The sequence below is a fragment of the Trichoderma citrinoviride genome, assembly GCF_003025115.1.
Source record: "Trichoderma citrinoviride strain TUCIM 6016 unplaced genomic scaffold BBK36scaffold_3, whole genome shotgun sequence".
NCBI lineage: Eukaryota > Fungi > Ascomycota > Sordariomycetes > Hypocreales > Hypocreaceae > Trichoderma > Trichoderma citrinoviride.
In genome coordinates, this window is record NW_020194711.1 from 2015529 (window position 1) to 2025952 (window position 10424).

At 49.8% G+C, this 10424-nt stretch overlaps 3 protein-coding genes across 3 annotated transcripts in view; 2 read left to right on the plus strand and 1 right to left on the minus strand.

Moving 5' to 3' along the window:
- Positions 1-3452: 3452 nt before the first annotated feature.
- BBK36DRAFT_1113647 (RTA1-domain-containing protein) lies at positions 3453-4487 on the plus strand (the record flags this gene model as incomplete). Its single annotated transcript, XM_024889937.1, has 3 exons — positions 3453-3835; positions 3892-4302; positions 4361-4487. The coding sequence occupies 3 exons, from the start codon at positions 3453-3455 to the stop codon at positions 4485-4487; spliced, it is 921 nt and encodes a 306-aa protein (XP_024752337.1).
- Positions 4488-4689: 202 nt separating this feature from the next.
- BBK36DRAFT_1192783 (hypothetical protein) lies at positions 4690-5204 on the minus strand (the record flags this gene model as incomplete). Its single annotated transcript, XM_024896780.1, has 3 exons — positions 4690-4973; positions 5038-5083; positions 5136-5204. The coding sequence occupies 3 exons, from the start codon at positions 5202-5204 to the stop codon at positions 4702-4704; spliced, it is 387 nt and encodes a 128-aa protein (XP_024752338.1). The 3' UTR covers positions 4690-4701.
- A 4090-nt stretch (positions 5205-9294) lies between these two features.
- The window catches only part of BBK36DRAFT_1192785 (non-ribosomal peptide synthetase), a gene marked incomplete at both ends in the record, with an annotated part of 41809 nt that continues 40679 nt past the window's right edge, over positions 9295-10424 (plus strand). The window contains 3 exons of the mRNA XM_024896781.1: positions 9295-9794; positions 9860-10124; positions 10202-10346. Coding sequence (XP_024752339.1) covers positions 9295-9794; positions 9860-10124; positions 10202-10346 — 910 coding nt within the window. The remainder of the gene's footprint in view (positions 9795-9859; positions 10125-10201; positions 10347-10424) is intronic.

Below are 10424 nucleotides of genomic sequence, written 5' to 3' on the forward strand. Positions count from 1 at the left end.
GTCCTCCGTTATCTGTCACTCTCTCACTCCCCCTGTGTTTGATAATGGCAGATGACGGGAAGTAAATCTCGAGATCAAAGCAGCCGGGTGCCGAGCCGAGGCCCCTCTTCGGCACTGGAAAGTGATCTGAGTTAATAAGCGCTATTCTTCGTTTCGTACCCTTACCCAGCGCTCCATACTGTCATCATACTTCAGGGCAAGTATCAGAGATTGCGTCTTGATGAACTGCTTGAGTGACAGAAACCAAAGTAATTTGCACGTCGATTTACCGTAGTTTTCTATTTTTTTTTCCCTACCTACCCTTGTCTGTTGAGGCTTACAGCCTGCAACTAAGGCTTTCTTTTTGCATAGTTCTTCGAAATGCGCCGATTGAAAACAACAGTGACCAAAGGTCGACGAGGAATAGATAAGAGTGAGGTTGTTAACCTCGGATGATGACCAAGCATATATGGAGTCTCAACGAAGTTTGCAACAAGTATGTCACCGCTAGCTTACCTTTGTTGATCCAAGGTTGCCGTGCCCACATTCACATAATGGCTGTTGTCTTCGACTACCTACCTAGGCAGATAACTGGGGCAGATTGGACTTGAGGACCATACAAAATGTCATCTGGGCGCTCAAAAGACGCTTCAGCCCAGATGTCAAGGGACGCTCGAGCCGAAATTCCAACAGCCACCAACAGACACTCTTCAGAGACTGGCACGGACTGGACACGATTGAACGTGTACAAGGCAAGATTAGACGGAGAGGCCACACAGGACTTGAGCTTGTCCGACCACCCCGACGGCGACCATAGTTCATGAGTGCGACTCGTAAGAGACGCAACGACCTGGACAGCCAAGAGTCTGAAGACTTGTTCGCGTGAGTCGGTGTGCATGATCAGGGCGTGAGGTTTCGAGGTGCCTATCGACAGGTATGTCGATCGTCATGGGCTCCAAAGAACAAGTCCACGCGACCGATTTCACCAGAGCGAGCTGCATTCAGGCGCTTCGACCGCGTAACTGGATAAGACCAGCCAATCGCCATTCGCTCTGGCCTCGTCCACGATCCAAAGTTGAAATTGGATTTCCGCAACCCCGGAGATCCTCTTGTATTCTTCCTCGATCAGGTTGCCGCCTGGTACAGCTTTGCCCATTAGATACGAAGATTCGGAAATTGCTCGTAGTCTATGAGAGCATCATCTTCCCTTCGGTCTATTCATCTGTTCGAGTTCGTTTTGATGAGATGTTTTCACTTTCCTGACTACGTCAGTTACGACTGACGCCTCTTCTTTCTTCTTTGTGTGCTGTCGTTCATGTTTGCCTGTTGCTGGCTGAGTAGACTTTGTCTCTTTATTAGCAACTTGCCGTGCGCAGAGTCGAGAGATGGAGTAGAGATTACAGTAAGGCTGGCCTATAATCGATTGTAGCGTCATTCTGGTGGACTGGACTGTGTTTCTCGCTGCTGAGCCATCTCTCTCTTCCACAGCTCACTTCATGACTTGCCAAGCTGTTAGAGTGGAGGCCATATGATCGCCGCGTTCGGGACACAGGATTTCGAAAGGTGCAAAGATGCCTGCAACTTGGAGAGGATTGCGAATTCAATCCACAGGTAGAGTAGGCGACATCATAATGCCTGTATTTCGGAGCCTGTTCGTTGTCTCGAAATGGTGGTCGTCGAGAAGTATCAAGGCGGACGACGTGGATTCCGCGGGACACCGCGAGTGATAAGCATGGTGGCGTTGCCGTTTCGCAGGCCGCGGGATGCGCCATCTAAATGCTTCAGAAGGCAGTCCGAATCTTCGATGCTCATTCCGGTTTAACTAGATCTCGATAACGGGAATAGAAGTCAGCACTTGCTGATAGTGGCCGCAGCGAGGATATGGTTGGGCCCGCTTAATATTGGAGAATCGTCCATATCAGTCGATGTGAAGAACATTGCGGGGTGATGCTCCCAGTTCCATTGCTGGTGTTTTGGCGTTTCAACTGGTCAGTGAACCGAATGGGAGTGGAAACGTGAAAGGCGAAGATTGAAGGTTGAAGGTCGCGAGAGGTGTTGTCATGTTGAAGACTGCGTGAACCTGGCAAGTTCGGAATCAGCCGGATCTTCCCGAACGCCATGTCACCTCACAGGCACGAAAAGTGAAAGTATTCAGCCGCAATCCCTCCTCGACGCACTTGGCAATGCCTGATTAGGCTTGATGCTGCGAAGTCAACACCAAGCGACATGTGAGGGATACTACATGTTGAACGTAACTACACCAAAGGATCAGTTCACCAGTCGGTTGAGGAGCAGACTCGCAGTATAATGCCATGACTGGGTCTTTCATGACCTTCGCTTGCACTAGCTGGGAATCCGCTGTGGCTATGTAGACGGCAACCCGCGGCCCTCTCCTTCAGCCGCACCGATCTTGCGTCGTCATCACGCAACCGGATGCGAAAGTCGAAGGATTTCTCCGTGTTGGCGATGTCTTCACGATACCATCCTCCAGAACTAGCCAACGAGATCAAGAACACCTAAAAGCTTAAACAGAGACACGCGTAGCGCTGCATAATACTGCATTTGGACAAAGCCTCGTGGCGTGAGCAGCCGACACGGCCTCAGAAATGATACGAAGGCACGAACAGTTTCTACTGCCGGCTCGACCCACTTGGGTGTTTTGAATAGGCAAGTCATTCGAACGGCTTTGAACTCCGTAGAATTCCGTTATTCCCGTTTTTCGTGAAGTTGCAAACATGGTGAACCACAGATCGAGGCATCTTCACGGTATCCTCCATCGAAATTCAAGAGGACTTTGGGATTTCTTCTCATGGATCAAGATAATATATTAAGTACGCGGATAAAATTAGACGTCATCCGTAAACAGAAGGGTGGTCAACACCATCATACTGTATCCTCAAGTTGCATAGATGCAGGCTTACGAAGCTATCCCAAACTAGATCCTTCAAAAGTTACTCCGTTCCTCCGTTCAGGAGCATCGGCGCAACTCGACCATATCGAAGCGAATGCGAATGCAATAAAAAAGAAGTTTCCTAGACTCCCTCGTAACCGAATCATTCTCTCAGCCAACCTACCCACCAATCTCCAAAAGGGCAGACACGTCTTGTTGAATCCTAATTTTTATCACTTTCAGTGCTGGATCTTGCCTGCTGTTACACCGTTGCTCCGTTTTGATACCCTTTTTCTAAGTCCGATCGCCTAGTCGATACGCGATCTCAAGATACATATACCGAGAATCCTCATCTTGACGCACCAACGTTGGGCACGACCTTTGCTCTCTGAAGGATTGGCCTCTGCCAGCTCTCCTGTATTCTCTTCCTTTTTCAATATTGTGTTCTCGCTCCTTTCCCTGAAACGATTCAAGCCCGACGACCCCTTTTTACTACAAAGCCAGCCTCACCTCACCAGCGAAAAACTTTGTTGCCAGCTACCACAGCTGAGCCTCAGCACTGTCAACCATGTCGACAGCCGACATGAACTCGACACTACCTCACGGTTTACCTGGAACGCCAGGCGGCTTCGTTATCTTTGGTCCGCAGGCAAACTGCACGCTCGACCTCTGTCCCATCGACTGGAGCGTCTACAAATACCGCCCTTCAATCGCTGCCAACTCCGTCTTCATCGCCCTCTTTGCCATCGCCATTTCCCTCCACGTCGTCCTCGGCATCCGATGGCGCCAGTGGAACTTCATGGGCCTCATGACCTTTGGCTGCCTGGTTGAGATTGGAGGTTATGCGGGTCGACTGGTTCTCTACAACAATCCTTGGTCGTTTGGCGCCTTCATGGACCAGATTGTCCTCATCACCATCGGTCCGGTATTCTATACTGCGGGCATATACATTACTCTCTCCAAAACGTGAGATTCCACTTGATCTCTCTCTCGTGGTAAACTCTAGCTAACATCCTGGGCAGCATCAACTTCTTGGCTCCCGACATCTCACGCATCAAGCCCGAACTCTTCTACTGGATCTTCATCCCTCTCGATATTGTCTGCCTTATCCTCCAAGCCGCCGGAGGCGCCATGTCCACAGTCAGCTCTGGTTCCAGTCAAACAGGTGTCGACATTGCCATGGCAGGTCTGGCCCTCCAGGTCGCCGGTCTCTTCTTCTTCAGCGTCTTGTTCGTCGACTACGTAGCTCGCTATGTGCGAACGAAGAAGTCTACGCCGTTGGGACAGAGGATGCGCATCTTCTTTGGGTTTCTGGGCGCCGCTATCCTCCTGATCTTCATTCGTTGCATATACCGATGCTACGAGCTGAGCAAGGGCTATGTCCACTCGGATCTGATTACAGACCAAGGCCTCTTCATCGGTCTTGAAGGAGTGTAAGTAGCATGCATGAAATTCACCGTATCTGCAGCTTCAAGCTAACGAATGCCTCAGTTTGATCGCTGCCGCTGTTTTCTGCCTCTGCGTCGGTCACCCTGGCCTTATTTTCGGTCGAGATCAAAGCAAGGACCTTTCTGTTCCTACGGACGATGATACTGCCAACCTCGAGTCCAAGCCTTGATTTCACAAAACAGACTTACAGAGAAGTGTTCATCAAAAAGGAGGAAACTAAAGTTTTTGAATGGTATAGAGGCTGGTACATAGCAGCGAAAACGATGCTTGTAGATAGATGATTGGTACTAATAGCGATGGCAGCGTGGCACGGAATGCCTGTAATCATGCCGTCTTCATACCCTTATTTCTCTGTAGCAAATAGGATTTGAACTTGAATTATTTCAGTCCCTGGTGGCGCAAATTCCACCGCGGCAGCCCATTTCGCACTGGCACCAGCATTGTTGTTCGCACCGATGGTTTCGCCGGCCATAATGATATTGTCCATCCCTGCTACACGTGTAACTGTAGGGCTTCTTCCGGCAGTACGCGTAGAAGACGGTGCACTCAATGTGGCATACGTCTTGAGGTTCGGCATCCGTTCCAGAGGTTGAGTCACGGGGAGTGACAAGAGGGCCACCCGCGGCGAGGGAGGTGAGGACACCGAGAAGAACGACTGATGAAGGCATTTATGGATTAGCTGTTTGAGGGCTAGGCTACAAGTCATGATGGTAACTTACCAGGCCACTTCATCTTGATATGCTTTCTATACGGAGCTTCTTCTTTCTTTGTGATGGGTTGAGAATTGTAATGGTGTTTGTGTTGTGAAGAAGGATACGTGAAAGTGACATGTTGCCAGCTGACAGGCGCGCATACAATGAGAACACAGACCATCCTCCAGAGCCATCTTTCACAATTGCTTCACTTTGCAGGGCCAGTGATAACAGACTGCCAGATTAAATGACGATGCTGTGGTATCTGAATGGTCCATTAACTGGTAGTCATACATTCTTGGGGTAGGGAGGTTCCCAAGGTGAGGCTCAGCTGAGGCATGTACTCGGACTTCTCTCACATCTTCGACATTATATCCAGGTACAGAAAGCAGTTCAATTGAGATGAATTTATGAGGTTATAGGATAGACCGAAAGATATTTTGAAAGGGTCCAATTTATTCGCGGCATGAAATGGTGATGCATACCTGTTTAATCGCCGGATTGGAAGATTACTTCCACAACTGTTGAATACGGAAGGTGTACCTTGATGGTCAAACTGCATGCCTTGTTCTCTTTTTTACTCTCTCCTTGGCAAGAGCAACACACTCTCATGAAGCCAGTCCCTTGTTGAGAAGTGCTAAGTCAATGAATCGTTGCATTCGAGAATGGGATGTGAAGGCATACAAGTAGGATGTTCTTCGTATCCTGGGTACATGTACTTTGAGGTGTGACCTTCAACAGGGACTGCCTTCCCCTACCACACACATACGATTTCCATATAAATCTCGGTACCAGAGCACCACGCATATGCATAGTACTACCTGGTAGCTGGGCTCTGTGTTACAGCTGTCTCAGTCATTTCTGTAGAATTGTACGAGGCTGTCAAAGAGGTCAACACTACGTACTCCGTACGAATTACTGCACGGAGCTCTGATCAGTGGCGGAGAGAACGGGGAGCCTTGACCTGGGCGTAAAATATCACCGTGAGTTGGAACTTGGCCGATGCAAATAGCCGCCAATAACCAGAGTCAATGTGGTAAATAGCATGATGAAAAAGATGATCAACGTGGAAAGATCTTGTGCCACCCATCATCTCAATATTCATGCCCTCTTGACAGAAGTTGAGGGTTGTAGGGTAGGGGTTACATCCAACAGACGACCATTCGACATCGTGGACGTGACGCGAAATCCTTGACAAGCTCTTTGAAAATTGACCAGTCACTCAGAGCTGGGTGCTCTTGATGTCTCACCATCTCTTCCGTCTTCCAGGCGCGGCACTCTCGAGCATCTGGCGTTGTTCTCCCCGCTAGTTGCAGTAATAGATGGGCATAAAACTCCACGATCCAAACGACTTGGTGCCCAAGCAACCACGCAGATGACTGCTGCCTGACAAGTACTTCCCTCCTAGAATCAATGCAACCCATCTGCCTTGTTGGCTCATTACGCTTAAACATGCCGGTTGCCGCGCTACTGCATGTCTCACATACCGGACCGCCGGCCCAAGGGCGAGCGGCTCCGTTCTGAGACAAGCCACCCTGGCTTAAGCCGGCTTGCAGGGTTGCTTGCCGTGCAATTGGTGATCCCCAAAAAGATCAGCGAAGGATCTATAAGATATTCGAAGGGCACTGTGCCGCTGCTGTTATGAAATACTCCAGAACTCAGCCTCAGCTGATGTAAGTTGCTTGAAACGACACATCATCAGGTAATGGAGGTTACTAAGGTCAAGTTGTCGGAGTAAGCAAGAGAGCTAACCACCAGGAGACTCTGCTCCTTACATACTTTGAGGTACCGGGATCAACTTCAGGACTTACACGTAGCCTTATGCAGGGCGAAAGCCCCCTATAGCCGACATGTAACACCACCAACCCAACCCAATCATTGGACATTCGCGCCTGCACGACCTGGACCTGGGAGGTTACACGTTCATGACCAGGCATGTGGAGACGAGTTTGCCCTGCTTCGCAAAATGTAGCAGAACGTAGCTGTCTTGGTTGAACCAACGTTGAACTCCTCCCTGCGAATGCCGAGATCACATCAGCACATCGCAGGATCAACCCCCCCGAGCTCACATCAGCTCTTTGTAGCCCCAGCATTTCGGATCAGCTCATGTGTTGCTTTGCCAATGTGCAATCTCCTTGAACGTGAGGCCATCACTCCATGCAATTGGTTTGGGTCGTCGAGCCATTTCCGTTTTCCGAGACAAATGGTGACGGACAAGGAGAAGATGGCCAATCGACAGCTCTTTGTGACATTTTGTTGTCTTGTAGCGGAGACAATTCGTGCAAGATTAAGTAAAAATGATATCTGAGACTGAGCAATCGGCGAGGAAGGGCGGGTGTATACGGGCAAGGGGTGCCAAGCATATGCTTGTCTTTTCGGTTGGGCAGTTGGTCAACTCACTCATGGGACGCGTTCTTCAGAGGGCAGAGCAAGCCGTGACAGGCTTTCACACCATTTGCACTCTTTACGCCCCCAACAACGTACTCACGCGGATGAATGTGCCATTCGCCTCCATCATTCTCAGCTGCCTGTTTGTCCTCCAACCCTGTTTTTCGCGGTTCTTGCGCATAGAAGAAACCAGGAATCCGCGAGATCGTCAATGTTGAAGAGTCATGACCCGGTGATTGGGGGCTGTGAGTTACTAGAATCCCATCATGCTGTGATCATATGCATCACTGCAGGCGGGAGGCGGAGGATTATCTCCATCTCTTATAATATGGCACCGACCAGTGCGAGGCTTATATGATGCCTTACCAGTGAGCATCACAGGAGTGGATGATCGACAGAAGAGATACCCTGTATAGTAATCCTCAGTAGGATGATTCCTCCAATGTTGCCTCTGCCGCACGGTATATACTGGCTCTAATATAAGCATGAAGTCAGTCATATTGCTCCTGCGCCCCGGCGAGGCTCAATCGAGCCACAGCATCTGTGGAACTGATTAGAAAAAAACAAGTGTGCTCGCATATTCTGCTGTTGCAAAAGGACAGCGCCCCAATGACTTCATCCTGTGAGTGTAGAGAACATGCAAGGGTGCGTGCCGAGCTGGTGTCCTCTTGATTCATCACATGGAGGGAGACTCTTCGCGGGCTCATCTCAGCTCGGCCGCTGTTGCACGACAATGTAGCCTGGATTGCGCCATGGTAGTACCGTCAGATGGAAAATCGTACGAAGGCATAAATAGAAAGAAGCGTTACACATGAACTACTCCTTTCTTTAAAGTACTTGAGGTGATAGTCTTCCACTCAACTGAGAAGCAGTTATTCATGTATGCTGGCTTGATATCCCGGCAACTTTATTTAATTCCTGGTAAAAATCACTCTTCCGCCAATTCAAGATGAATGATCTGCTATCAGTCAAGGGTAGATTGGCGGAGTTGAAATCTGGAAATCTGGTTAATACCGTCATGCAAGATGCGGGTGGACCAGGAAGTGAAGCACTTACGCAGGGGTACGCATTTCCCCGGCCTACAGGGCCTTGGCCATTCAACGATGTGCTGAACTGCAATTGAACTTTCCGTTGCCACTTTCCGCCTCTGTTTGTTGTTTCTTTTTCCTACGGTGAGGCTGGCGGTGGCCCGTTGGTAAGCGCCATTTCTCCCTCCCTCTCCTAGGAGATGCAAATCTTGACAATGGCTACGTGTATTTTCCAGACATCAGAACAGAGTCACATCCAGTAGCACTAGGTTTTCATAAAGTATGTATGTATCAACCGATGTAGTCTCTATTTATGTGCATTTGCAATGAGTCTCACGTCACGTCCAACACCACACTTGGTCTTGAGCTTGTGACGTCGGCGTTTGATGATGTCTTGAAGGTTGAAGAAACGTCTGCCTGTATTTTGTATGCCACGCCATGACATTCAATGCTTTACAGCTGAACATGACTTGGATCCCTGACTGTTTTCATCAAAGGTGATTTGACAGGCGGGACAATGGCGGTAAGTCGACGGGGGTCCTGCCCGTAGACTCGGGTAGAGCTGCATACATACACGTAAGTGGTTGAAAAGTCTGTGAGACATTGACTTGAAGACCATGCTGCGGTAATTGGCTGGGAATTGTGGTATTGTGAGTAGGTAATACTGTCGCCAGGTATTAGTAGTAGCTGGAGGTTGCATTGTCGATCCTTTCGATCCTGAAGGAGAGACATTCTCTTATAACGGCTTGCCTCCCACACAATTGCATCACCGCCAAGGCAACTTCGTCGGTATACGCTCGATTCCTGTTGAAACTTCTAGTCTTTAGTTTTGTGTCTTGTCTAAAAGTCCTTCTTACAATCTTTTAATATGTCTGGAATCAAGTCTCCGGCTGAAGAGCCCGGAGCGAGAGGCAGTGCCAATGGCTCTGCCGAAAGCTCCAAGAACCATCGCGTTGGAACTGGAAAACAGTCTGATGTCGCGATTTGCGGCGTTGGTATCCGCCTCGCCGGTGGTATTCACAGTACCAAAGAGTACTGGCAAGCATTGAACGGTAGTCTACTTGCCCGAGGTTCTGCGCCAGCTGCTCAGAACAGCGGCCGATTGAGCGAAGGGCCCAACGCTTTTGACGCGCCTTCCTTCAGGATAGCAGAAGATGGATGGACCAATCGTGAGCCGTTTTATCAGAAATTGTTGGAGGTCACTCACGAATGCCTGGAGGACGCGTGTGAGGTCAGCTATCGTGGTGAAAAGGCTTCCGTGGCTTGCTACGTGGCGACATCTTTCCAGAAGGACGCTGGTCTCGAGGAAAGGGGAGGTTCGTCGACGGCAAAACTCATATCCCAGCAATTCGACTTCCATGGACCAAGGTAAGTAGTTGTGAGAGGGCTCTAGTTGAAGCAACACGCGGAGGCTAACCACCCATACTCTTCAGCGCGACTATTGAGGCTGCTGAGAGCTCTGCCTCGCTGGTGGCACTTGATGAAGCTTGCAAGGCTGTCTGGAACGGCAATGCTAAAGCCGCTCTCGTCGCGGGCATCAACCTCATCGCCACCGGGGCGACTGTGGATGATGTCGAGGGCGAGGCGGTTGTTGCAGTGTTCATCAAGCCCCTGAGCGATGCAGTTCGTGATGGGAACCCCATTCAGGCCGTCATTCGCACCGCTGGTCCGAACTCGCGTGATACTGCAGTTGTCGAAGTGAGTTTTCTGCCTTCTAGATGAAAACGTACGACTCAGAACCGGAAAAATGTTGGGAACTAACAGTTGAGACGCAGTGTTCTGATGTCCAGTTTTCTGGAAGCTCCTCTCAGCCTGCGCTTGGCAAGCTGAAGAGCGCGTTTGGCCTCGTCGGCCTGATCAAGGCCATGGGGTCTTTGGAGCACCAAGACATTCAGTCTTCTGGCATGACTGCATCAAATGGTAAGAATCTGGGCGAACAATGTTTTGGTTGGCCGCAGGCTGTTCGTGTCGAGGTTCAGCGCTTACCTAAGCCGGCAG